The following is a 12,850-nucleotide window of genomic DNA, read 5'->3' on the forward strand; positions in this document are numbered from 1 at the left end:
AGTCCCAGTAACTGGTCTTCTTTGGCACTTGAGAACGATCACAAGTAGTTTGCCTTTTTATTCATATAGAACAAAATTTACAAAGTCATTCATACATTTTTGTTTGTTTTTGTTTTGTTTTTTACTGACTTCGAAAATTGGGAATATTCAAAATACACTTTTACCCCACTTCATTCTTTCATTATTTACAGGTATATACATGAAAAATGTAAGAGTTTGTTTTGTGGTTTGTTTTTTTTTTTGTGTTTTTTTTTGTTTGTTTGTTTCTTTTAAATTTTGTATTAAAAAGCTCTGCTGGTTGTTTTACTGTTTGTTTTCATCATATGGATGTTCCATGCGAGGGCTCCATTGCTTCTGGAATGACTCCCCCCGGCACAGACTGAAATGACATTGGGATGGGGGTTTTCACGGGACTCTGACGAAATAGTCCTCCATTTGGCGACCTGTGTTTACACTGTATGGAGGGCATGGTGGCCGAGCTGCTCAGGGGCAGCGGCAGGTTGCTGCCGGAGGCAGCTGTGAGTGTCCTGCTGGCACCATGAGTTGTCTGTTCTGGTAAAAAGGTGGTGACAGAAAGTTGCGTGTTCTGGTATTCGCGTACCGGCTCCAGGGTCTGAGTTGGCTGCATGCCACCAATCTCCAAGGCTGAGATTTCAATGGACGCCGGAGAGATCTGCTTGTGGGCTATGTCTTCATCAATTAAACTGTTCATGCGCCTGTGGACCTGCTCCAGGTTCACTTCTTTGTCCTAGGGAGGAAGAAACCAGAACAATCAGTTCAAACGCAATCTCCAATCCCGTCCGGCCCCGCTCCAGTTCCTCTGTGTGACAGGAGTTGCTGTTCACTCATTATATCACTTTGATTTCATCTGTGGCTATGCAAAACCTCAAGGTCTGCCCAACACCTCCAGCTGAGCAACACATGCTGAAGAAAACACCAGCTCAATCTCAGCCTGCAAAAGCCCCTGATGCTGTCAATCTCATCTTCCTTGGGGGTAAACCGATGGCTCTGGTTCAGCTAACAGGAGCTGGCACCAAGGACCAGCACCTCCCACAAGCCCTTAGCTCACCTTGCACAAGCCCAGACAAAAAGCACACGGCAGGAGAACAAGCGAGTTGGGACTCCAAATTCCAGCTAGCAGCTCGCCACTGTCTCATCTAGCTGCAGTGCATTTTCTAAGGAAGGTGTCAGTAAAACACTGTGCACAGCCTAGCTGACTCCAGGGTAGTCGCTTCAAGTGCCAAAATCTACTGGCTAGGAGTTGTGGTGGTGAGGAAGTCTCCCCTTCCCAGCAGGAGGCCCTGGGTCACCTACATGGCACAGACTATAGACTGGAACTGCACTCAGACCCACTCGGCGAGCCCTGGGCAGGGGACCACTCACTTGTGTTTTAAACAGTTGTGCGCCCAACTATAAGCTGCCTGTTATCTTGACATGTCATCTGCTAAAAGTCTCTCTGTGGTCAGAGCTTGGGAAAGTAACGCTGGTCTTCAGAAAATGCATCACCATCTTCTGAGAAGGCGTTGCCTAAGGCTCCCGGAGCGGTTTCTTCAAAGGACTTTTGGGAAAACTTACTCAACGTGTTTTAGCTTCCGTGAGGAAATATAGCAGAAGAGGTTGTGTTTAAAACCTGAAGCAGCAAAGACCTACAAAGGGCTGTTTATCACCCCAGCGTGCCATTCCAGGTGCTCAAATTGGAAAGCAACAAAACTGGCAGGGTACAGTCAACCACCTGGGATGCTGTGTGACTGGATTTTAATAGCTAGCATTGTACTGCCAGTAAAAAGGTATTACATTATATCATTTCTCTATATTTCATAAAGCACAGCTATGATCTGCAGTTGTAGTTATTTGGTGCAAGTGTAACATACAGCAGAACTAGCAGCAAAGCACCTAGAAAAACCCAACAATCCTGGAACTGGAGAAATTCCCCTGTCTGAGAGAAACCTGTAATTTCACTAGGCAGCCAGCAAGATTCCAGCCTAAGAATCATAGAATCATAGGGTTGGAAGGGACCTCTGGAGATCATCTAGTCCAACCCCCAAGAAGTGGGACTACCTGAAATTTTTGTGTTCCAGTAATCCCTGATTGGCCACAGATAAATGTGTGCTTAAACATTGGTCAAACCCAACACCAGCAGCCTTTCAGATGCTGGGATTCACGCTAAAAATGAGGCTCTGGGAACAGAGGAATATAAGGTGCCTGTCCCTGCCACCCACTCCTCCTGATCTTTTGCCACTGGTGTTCAGGTGGAGCACAGAGAATTACACTATTATTCCAGCGGTATCCACTGCTATGCAACTTGGCTTTCACCTGTAAATCGACAAGTCAACGCCAACGCCCTTGATTCCAGTTCATGTCAACTACAGATTTGATCCTAGCCTTCTGATTTAACACCACTTCTACATTAGTCAAGAACCACTGGATTTGCTAATCTCTGCATGGATTTAGAAATGAATTAGTGTTACTTGATGACGAACCCAAACCTCTGTCCCTATCTTAGGCTAAACCCCTATTGATTTCAACTGGAGTACAACTGTTCAACAACTACAGGGCTGAGCTGCTTGTTGCACCTCCTTTGCTAATCGGTAGATAATGAATTCCTATTTCGTTTACATCACAAATCCACCAAGCCCTCAATGAAGCTCCCAGAAACCTCGGGGATATCACCTTCCTCACCAGAGAAACAAACTATTTTTTTTTTAAAAATACTGATTTTTCATCTGCATCCTCTAATCAGATAATTTTGAGTTAGAGAAAATCAATGGACAATAAGTAAAATAATAAAATTTTGTGGCAGAAAGGGACCGCACAATACTGGACCAGATAACCCCTGCAGCTGCGTTAAGTCCTTCTTGCCAACAGCTGTACCTGACCTTTAAAGATCTTCATTCAGCGAAGTAGACAATGCATGAAGCTGATGGCAACACTGAGGCTCTTTCATAAACTCTGTAGCTAGGTAAATTAAGGATTTGTGGTATAACAGGCCAGAGGATTACATAGATTTAATTAATAATTTTATTTATTTCTAGTTCTTGTGGACTGTGAGAAGTGTTCTTATATTATCCCCTGTCGGGGGTAAGGGCTCAACCTCTATGGGTGGGTTCCGTTTGCACAGATGTCCGGCTGCGCGCTGCTGGGTTTTCCTCAGCTGTCTGCCAATGAACGCTTGCTGCAAAGTTCTGCTGAGCCACAAACCGCCACCACGTAGGACAATACCTGTATCTAAGGAAGCTAAATCCTAGAAGCCTATACAATATTTCTTTAGGTACCCTGTACTATTTCTTTTCTCAAAAATGCTGCTAGCTTTGATTCAGATTCCTAGGTTGGCATTCTAGTTATCTGGGACCCATATGCTTGCTAAGCCTTTACTACAAAATAAGAAAAAAGTAAAGAACTCGGGTTAGAACTGAGCAAATGCTAGAACAAATTTTCCTAAATAAGACTTTGGAGAAATGCTCATGACTCATTTGCATCTTTCTGAGCTTTTGCCAAATACTAATGCTTTCTTCAGATCATTTCAAGTGAATATATACATCAACATTTTATTTGTATTTTTTGATTGCAAGCACATCCTCAGTGCGTTCCATCCTGCCTTGCTACGGGAACAACTATCACGTGACTGGGATAACTAGCCAAGCCAGAGGGAAAGGCGGAGGGAGGTTCAGTATTTGCAACATGCAGTCATTAACTGTTTGCAGAGGAAAAATGCATCTGTGAACGAAGCGGGCTCTTCCTTTGGAGCATTTGTGCACAAAAGGTTACAAAATTCAAAGGAGGAATTAATCGTGCTTATATATTTAGCTTAGCTCTTTTAAGATGTAAACATGAAGGGACACAGATGGGATGCTCTTAAGAGACATCTCCTGGTCCAGAGCAGAGGGACCAGGTCGTTTGGAGAGTGTCCCTCTGCTGGCCTAGCAGGATTGCCCTCTTCTACTACGCATGGTCCAGCCCTGGGACAGCATTCCTCAGAAAATGGTGGATTTGCAATTGCTTATATTTCACAATATAAACTTATGTTTCACTCTGCTAAAGTTTTCATTATCAAGGAAAAGAAACACAATTCCTGCGCACAGACATCACATTTTATCTACACCAGAAGATGAAGTAAGTAGAGAAGTAAATGCTTGGGGTATTTTTTTAGGAGGTAGGGGTGGGGATTTCATTTGCCTACTTCTACCTCTTTTTTCAGCATTAAGGACAACTTTCTGGCCTTATTATGATCAGAGAAAACTTTCTAAAGGCTTCCAAGAGTCCAGAAGTTCACATTATTCCTTCTTTTTGTTGTTAAAATAAAATGTTTGTAAAGGTTAAGGAAAACAACTCTGTCTCTGAGGAATAATAAAATCACATTTTTAAAGGTTCTTCACTTTTCTTTGTCTTATTAGATGAAGAGCAGCTAAATACCTAAATGTCAAGCTTTGTATGAAACTATCTTAATGCTGAATGAATGATTTTTCAAATGCTTTAAAAAACCCCTAAGATAAAAATCAGAAACCCTTGAAAAGATTAATTTGTCATTACATACTAGAATACTGCCTTGAATCGCAAGATTTCCAGAACTGAAGATTTTGGGATAGCTTTATGTGACAAGCCACGCTTTCAGAATTTGTAAATTCTGTAAACCTCATCTTTCTTTTCCTTTATTGTTCTCCTGGAAAATTCAGTAACAGCATAAGTTACTGAAAATTAATATGGTGAAAAAGGCATAAATGGTAATAAAGCCAGAAAAAAATACCTTAAAAGTTATGATGTTTTCTCCCTTGTCAGCTCAGTGTTCTCCTTTATTTTTAGTTCTATAATTCTCATTAAATACGAGCCATTTGTTATAATTTTTAAGCACTTAGTTAGCTTGCATTTTTTTTCATTTCCTGAGGCTTTGTCACCTTAATTGTGAAATGGTAATGTAGCATTGCAAAAGATTTTCAAGCTCTCTGATGCTGTAACTGCTCTCTGTTTTTGCTTTTCTCTATGACAAAAATTAATGAATTAAATTAAATAAATTACTATAAATTAATAAATTGAGGCTTGGAGCTAGGGAATGACAGAGGCACCAGACCTGGCATCTGGATAGAAAAACCAGGAGCCATAGTAGAGGTTGGCGTGCCAGTTTTCTAGCACAGAGACTTGCCTTGCCCAAAGGAGAGTCCCCCGAGGAGGCCTCACTGCTTCTCTTCAAAAGGTTTCTGGCTTCAGCTCCACTTAGCTCCACTTAGGTCTCTTCGAGAGCTGAATGAATGAGCTCCAAAATTAATACTTCAGTGTCTGTGACAGACATGTTACCAAAGGTTTATTCCTGCTTTTTCTTTTTTACTTAATATGCAAAACTTAGTTAATATTATAAACATGTCACATCGCAGACGTTTCATGCCAATTCAACTTCACTTTTCATATATAGCTATATTGGATAAATGTATACGCTTGTGTTGCCAGAAGATCAAATAGTTTTCCTTTACTACCTTCATAATTCTATTTTCAATATTAATATTGTACTCCAAATAGATCAGTTGAAGAAATTAATCAGTCAAGGGAAGAAAAAAATATCACGTCAGGAAAATGAATTATAAACACAGGCTTATCCTCCTCAAACTTAAGGAAAACAGCTAACTAAACATTGCTGCTGGTCAGGAAATCATCTTATTCATAAATACCAATTTAAATGTCATTCTTCCCCAAGGAGTTTGAGTTCTGGAAGGGTGAACGAAGGGCATGTTTCTGATATGTCCCAAGCACCTGATCATGAACGACAGGTTCAATGGCCTATGACTGACAGCAGGAGCCCACCGTGGCAACCGTTGGCGTGGATGTGAAAGATGCTCACCAGAATTATCTGGGAACGACTAACACTGCATGACCGCACCTGCAAGAAACTATGACTCCCTCTCAGGACTAACCAAGTTTGGCCTTATCAAGTGGAGAGAAATTATGGCAAGATATAAATGCAGACAGGATGATTTACAGAGTAATCAATATTTATTTCTAGCTTATTTTCTGTGACTTTTGACAGTGGGCTCTAATAAAAGCACGTGGGCAGTCAGATTGAGAGAATATGAAACTACTTGGGAGGTTTGGAGTCAGTTAACATTATCAAATTTGAGAGTCATCTCACTGAGTGTTGGAAAGGAGCTACTGGCTGATGCTGTCAAGAAATTGCCTACATCACTCTAAACAGAATTAATACAAAGGTAATACTATTCAGCTGCCAGGCTTGCGATACTTGGGATTTTCCAAAGGGGAGTTTTTTGAGAAAATTTTTTTTTTAATGACACTAATGTGGCTTCTTGGTCTTACTTGTGATTTCCTTGATCTTATCACAAAGTTCAAGAGAAGCCTCTCAAACTGATAAAAAGCGTTCCAAGCTGATGAAGCAGTTTCAGTGAGGCCAAAAAGGGAGACAAATGCCCCAAAAGGAAGGCCAAATATCTGCAGAAATTTGATGCTAAAACTCAAATGCCCCAAAAGGAAGGCCGAATATCTGCAGAAATTTGATGCTAAAACTATGCCAAAACTGTGATGAGTTGCATCTGCATCCCACACATGCAAATAAAACCACAGTACACTAGAGAAGAAAAAGGCTGATGGTCCTGACCCTAAATATCAAGCACTGAAAATTCAGAAATGTAGCCAATATGGGGAGACAGGCACATACACCGAGGGACTACCGTGAATGTGTCGATACCTCCCGGTCAGAGGCTGCTAACTGTGCCAAGTATGAAAAGCCTGTGAATGCAGTTCTTAATAAGCCTCAGGAGACAGGCAGAAAATAATGCTTTTAAAGTAATATAGTCTTAATCATCAGTCATGGTGCATTTCTGGTTCGTTTGTTTGTTTCTGTTTTGGGTGACAAAATGAAGGATTATCTTTCGGTGAGAGAATGAAACCAACACATAAATGTTAATATCACATTTTCCTTCTGTGAAAGAAGTATTTAAAAAAACAAGGCAATTTTGTGATGAGGACTGGGACTCAAAATCTGAGTCAAGCCCCAGCCTCAGACAGATATTTCCTCTTCTGGCTTTGACCAGGTTACATGCCAGTCCCTCTACTATCCGTATAAGACACCTCTTAACCCATACCCATATGTTAAAAGCCACAAGTGTCAGCGGTCATGAGACACAGATGATGGAAGGCAGACGTGCACCCAGCTAGGCAGAAGGGAAGTCTCTGAGGCACTTGCATGCACAGAGAGACATGCCGTGTAACTGAAAAACAAAGCAGAGAAATAAAACTGGAATAGTGAGGTTTCCGCGCTCAGGTACCCACAGGCTATTTTCTTCTTAGCTCAGCGTCAAAACCCACAGCTCCACCCAGCTACCAGCTCCTGTCCGTGGGGTTTCAGACATCATGGATTCAAACATTTAGCTTATTAAGGAGAAATGAAGCAGCAGCAGCTCTGCATATGTACGTTTGTTTAAGATTATTTTGAAATTCTGTATTCACCCAGGGTCATTATCATTACTTTCAGCTGCAGCTACTGCATATGTAAAGCTGTAATTTTAATTTATTCCAGGAGGCTCTGACAGAGTGGCAAAACCAGACATAATTGGCTTGCTCACGAAGAAAAAGCAGTGATGATATATGTAATAGATGTGCCGCAAAACAATGACAACACAGTATGGTGCTATATTAATACAAATAACCCCTTTGTAATACGACTCAGTTTGCCACACTCATTATTCCAGAGATTCCACAGTCGGCAATGCAGTGAAATGCAGACAGATGTGTAAACAGATGCAGCGATGATGTATGTTTGCTGCCATTAATTTAACACAGGCAACTGACCTAGTCAAATAGCACTTACATAAAGTTACATAAAATTTGCGGAGTGGTTTCTGAGTGTACTCTGCTAGATGCCGGTTTAACCGTGACAGTATCTTATGGGAAATAAGTACAGATGCACCTCAAGAGTCCACTTGAAAAACTACTTTTATAAATAGGCTCAACTCTACAATCAAGCTTCTGCTCTTGTAAGTGGAAACTATACTGTGTATTTTAAATTAGCAATTAACTAAGCTATCATCCATAAAACATCTGTTAGAAGAATGCATCGAGACTGACATCAGTTGAGGTCCAGTAGACTGTTATCCAAATGAAAGGATAAAAGAAATGAAAGAGTTTTGCAATATATTAATCTCATTCAACATATAATCATCTTCAAAGAAAGAAAACTTCATAAAAAATTGTGTACAAGAGGCCACCTTATTCACTAGGAGGTGCTCTCCTTCACCAGGGAGCAGAAATTCCTTTATGAAGAGACAGTAAGATTCTTTTCCCTTCTAAGTAAACCTGAAAAAAAGTGAGAAATAATAGAACGCTGCAAAGATGATATTAATGTAATAGAAAATTGTTTCAAATAAATGGCCAAAGTTTATTCCCACCTACCCACAACCAGAAAATATGTATAATTGGTGAGAGTAAAACCAAAACCCTAGAGATCAATCAAGTAATGTTGACTTCTTAGCTTCACAAAGGAGCTTCGTGAAGCAGTCCATCTCTTCCCACACTCATGTTGGCTGCCCCTTATCCAGGTTGGATTTATCTAACCTGAAATCACATCTAGCCAGGGAACTAATTCTGATGTTGGCTGTGACTGTCCCATAGTCCATGCCCGTGAGGCTTCTCCAGAAACACACCGGACAATAAGCTCCCCACCAGGACTCTGAAGCTGATGATGCACACCAATTTAAACCAGCTAAACATCTGCCTTTGTTTTCTTTTTAATCTTCAACTGCATCCACATGCTACGGCAATGTGAGAATAAATATGCAGGGCACAGTACCAATGTGACAAACATCGCACATCAGGTGACAGCAGGTAGCCCCCCAGTCTCTTGCAGTGATGTGCTCCCACATTCATCACAATCCGTGAACTCAGCGCAATCGCAGAGAAACACTGGCTAGTCCTCACAACCAACAGCAGACTCAAACCCGCAAGGCAAGAGGCTGTGATAGCATCCTCATTTGTTACTCAACAAGAAAGGGGACATTCAGCCTCATGCTGAGGTATTCAAGCTTTAAAATCCTTACCAACCTTGGTTCACAAGCATTAGAAGCTGGTAACTCAACTACAAAGAAAATGAATGACTGATTCGCATTACACAGATGTTGCCACAGTGTTCATGAGGTTAAAAATAAACAGGATAGTAAGAGAATGCAAAGAAACATTTTTCAACACGAGCAGCAAAATGCAGTACTGAATGAGTGCTGGTTGGTGAGCATGCCAATGTCTCCGCAAAGGAACTCTTTCAGGAGAAAGGAGAACTTGCACATAGGGAAACCTTTACTGTGCACACACTGCATATATTGTAGTTATAGGCATTTCCAACAACATGAACGTTAGGTTCAAGGGGAGTTCCAGGGAGAGGTAAAGATGAGGAGAAAACTTGCAAGGATTCATCTGTGCAGGCATTTTCAACAACAAGCCAATTATCTGTATGTTTATCATAAATTCTCACCATGCTTCTGAGGCCCAACATCACATTGGCCATCTCCAGATAGAAAGGGAAAGGAAGATGTGAGGAGAAAAAAAAGGATCAAGATAGTAAGGCTAACAATGTGATTAATATTTCACTCTTATTAGCAAACATATACTTATTACTTCTTATACTTGTTGTTTGAAATAGCAAATTCTAGCCACTGCAACCAAAGAGGATGGCCCTGAAGAGGGTGGCATTTTCAGAATCCAACTACATCTAAAATGACCCTGTGAGGTGACGGATTATTCTTTTACAAAGAAAAGATTAAATTAGCGAAGGTTCTGTTCCAAAACGCACTAAAAATTAATGGATTCTTTACATTGCTTTACACAGCTTTTAAATCCTAAATTATTATCTAGTCCACAAGGGATGTAATTTTTCACTCTACTGAGCCCAAAGCAAAGCAATGCTACCCTTTAACAGACTGATTTACTCTACTGGAGCATCAGGCATAACAGATTGCTCTATCATCATCCTTCTTCACCATTCCAACCTAGTCACATTCAAATCTCAAAAGTTCCCATTTTTTCCTATTATGTCAGGAGTACAAGAGAGAGTTGGCACAGGAGATGCAAGGAGTTGCTTCTACAACCTGTTTGATGCCCAGCGATAGTTGCCTTGCAAAGCCTCTCCTCTCTACTCCAGCCATGTGAAAGCCTTAGAAAACCCCTACTCTTGTCTGTTAGCCACAAATGTTTTAATTAAAAAATTAATTTTGAAAAGGTTTCTGCACCCTCATTCAGAGCTTTATCTTGGATACTGCCCAAGCTCCTATTTTGACATGAGAAAAGACATGGCCAGCCAAATCATTAAAATAGATCAGCGTAATAAAAATCTGGCCATCAGTTTCCCAAAAGAGAAATCGTGGATACTGACTACTTCTGAAGAAATAGTACTTTTTACGTTGAGTAAGTCCAGGTAGGTCTTTTCTATATATGTGCTCATAAATGTGGTTCTGAACTTACTGAAAATCATAACCAAACCATCAAGTTGGTTTTTTTTAATATATATTTTTTCCACAATATTAGTACCTGTGATTCCTTAATATTTTGCTAATATTGAGCACAGGTTATTTCAGGTATTATAAAATTATTTAAATTCAATAGATATTTATAATTTGCTTGTTAATATTATTGTACGGTAAATTCAGTCTTCAGCAAATCACTTCAATGCACAGGTAACTTCTAGTTTATGCTTTATACTTGTTGGTTTCAAAGCAACTCAAGTTTGATTTCTACACCACTAAAATGAATGGAAGTGTTTTGGTGATTTGGGTGAGATCAGGATCAAACTCTCATTTAATTTTACGTACATTTAAATGCTTAGTTGGATCAAGAACTAAGACATTTTACAAACCACAAAAATGAAAAAAAAATATTGAGAAAACAGTCACATTTTATGTTTTTTATTTTAAACTTTTACTGATTTTTGTTATTACTGAACATTCAACCCCCCCTTAGAATGTCACCTTTAAAATACCACTGTAGGCTGAGATAAAATATACAAACATTAGCTCTGTAAACATTGTGTGAAGAATCTAAGAGAATCTGACACATTAAGGCTCCAATTCAGTAAAATACATAAGCTCATGCCAAGCACATGAGTAGCCACAGACGTTCTCTGGGGTAGGTGATGTAACGCAACTTAAGCAAGTACTTAATTTCATTACCAAACTGGAACTTCAAAAAGGTTGTTTCTTTTTGACTTCCCTGCATGGCAACATTCATTTTTTTAAGTTTATTTCTGCTCAATATTTTTTCCCCCCTACTAAGATTCATACTGTGTAAATCCAGATTATATCCCTAAGAATCCTATTAGCGGGGTTTTCTTACATGAGTGAGAGAAAATTAAACCAACACAAAAATCCCTTCCTTCCAGCTAGGGAAATATGCCAGAACCAAACTTGAATGCTTCAACACTGCTTTGGATAGCAGACGCCTGGGCCCACTGTTATTAATCATGGGGGTGACATGTCACTTTTAAATCCATTACAGCCTTGACCTAAATCTACGGTGATCGATAGCAAGAGTTGACTGATTTCATTGGATTCTGGATGAGCACACTGTCTGTGACCAGATATTTCAGCATATCTGCTTCACTGCTAAGGGATCTCTAAGGAGAAAATCTTGTTTCTTCACTCATGTAAGAAGCCAACACTGAGTTAGTTAAGATGCCCTTCCAGCTATTACCAGTTTCTGTACAAGGCAATTTATATATTATATCCTCCTTTCTTTTTTCTCCCCAACTGATTCTTCCAGCGTATACTTCATCATCAAACATTAAACTTTGCATTCTGGGATGACCGATTCCTAACACCGCTTTGCTGATTTAAAAATGCTAGTTAAATGAAGTTTCCCAGCTTATTATATTCCAAGCTAGTCTGGAACTGAATTTCTACATGGCATTAAAATGCATTATTTTGCCAGTGTTTGCATGATTTATTTTCCCCAAAAAAACTTTATTTAATCTTAGAAAAGTAGAATACAATACAGTGGTACAAACAAATGATCATTTATATGCAACTGAGCAAAAAATGTACAAAGATTTCAGACATGTCATAAAAATACAGAAAAAAATAATTTAAAATAAAAACAGGATAAAATATAGAGGACATGCAATGAAGGGAAAATAAAATATCAGTTTGATGATCTTATGTTTCCTTTCACTTTCAAAAGGAATCATCCCGGGGGAAATCAAATTGTCAGATAAAAAGATAACACCACAGAGGAGACAAGGTAAATGAAGTGACACAGAAAAAGACAAGGAAAGTGAAAATAATGGTGAAAGCATAAGACTCTTTAATAATCAAAAACAACACTGCTGACACCATGCTGAAAGTACGGAAGCCTTGATTGCCACGGAGTAATACCTGGCTGGAGAACTGAAGTGAGATGAACACGGTGCAAACCACAATTCTTAGCAGTGACAAATTATGATCCATCGGACTCGTATCTGCTAGCTCATATTTCCACTTCTAAGGTACACTGAGCCTCATAGTCTTCTAATACCAGAGGAGAGTCCTAGGGGGTAACTTGCATGACTGCTAAAGCTGGAAATACGGATTTTTGAGGTAGGCTGGAATTTGCATATCATTGAACGTGGAAACCAGGGAACTTAAGGCAGATGATACAAGGCTGCCGTGGCCAGAGATACAGGTTTTCTTTCTTTTATGCTGCATACTGCCAAGATATTTGTGATAATTTTTAAAGTAATTTTGCTACTTCCCACTATCCTATAGAGCTAGAGAGTATTGCAGAGTCTAGACTTTTTGAGATTCAATAACATTCAAAATATTAAGCTGGGAGTAGCAGGAAAGAGGAATGATAAGATGCTGTTACTAGTACACAAGTCTGTTCCCACTCTGGACAGTAC

The 12,850-nt window shown here is 39.8% G+C and overlaps 1 protein-coding gene across 1 annotated transcript in view; it reads right to left on the minus strand.

The window, feature by feature from the left end:
• Positions 1 to 319: 319 nt before the first annotated feature.
• Positions 320 to 12,850, minus strand: part of GRID1 (glutamate ionotropic receptor delta type subunit 1) — a 549,473-nt gene continuing 536,942 nt past the window's right edge. The window contains exon 17 of the mRNA XM_054207026.1: positions 320 to 748. Within this exon, the coding sequence (XP_054063001.1) occupies positions 320 to 748 (429 nt within the window). The remainder of the gene's footprint in view (positions 749 to 12,850) is intronic.

The sequence above is a fragment of the Rissa tridactyla genome, chromosome 6 (genome assembly GCF_028500815.1).
Source record: "Rissa tridactyla isolate bRisTri1 chromosome 6, bRisTri1.patW.cur.20221130, whole genome shotgun sequence".
Classification (NCBI taxonomy): Eukaryota; Metazoa; Chordata; class Aves; order Charadriiformes; family Laridae; genus Rissa; species Rissa tridactyla.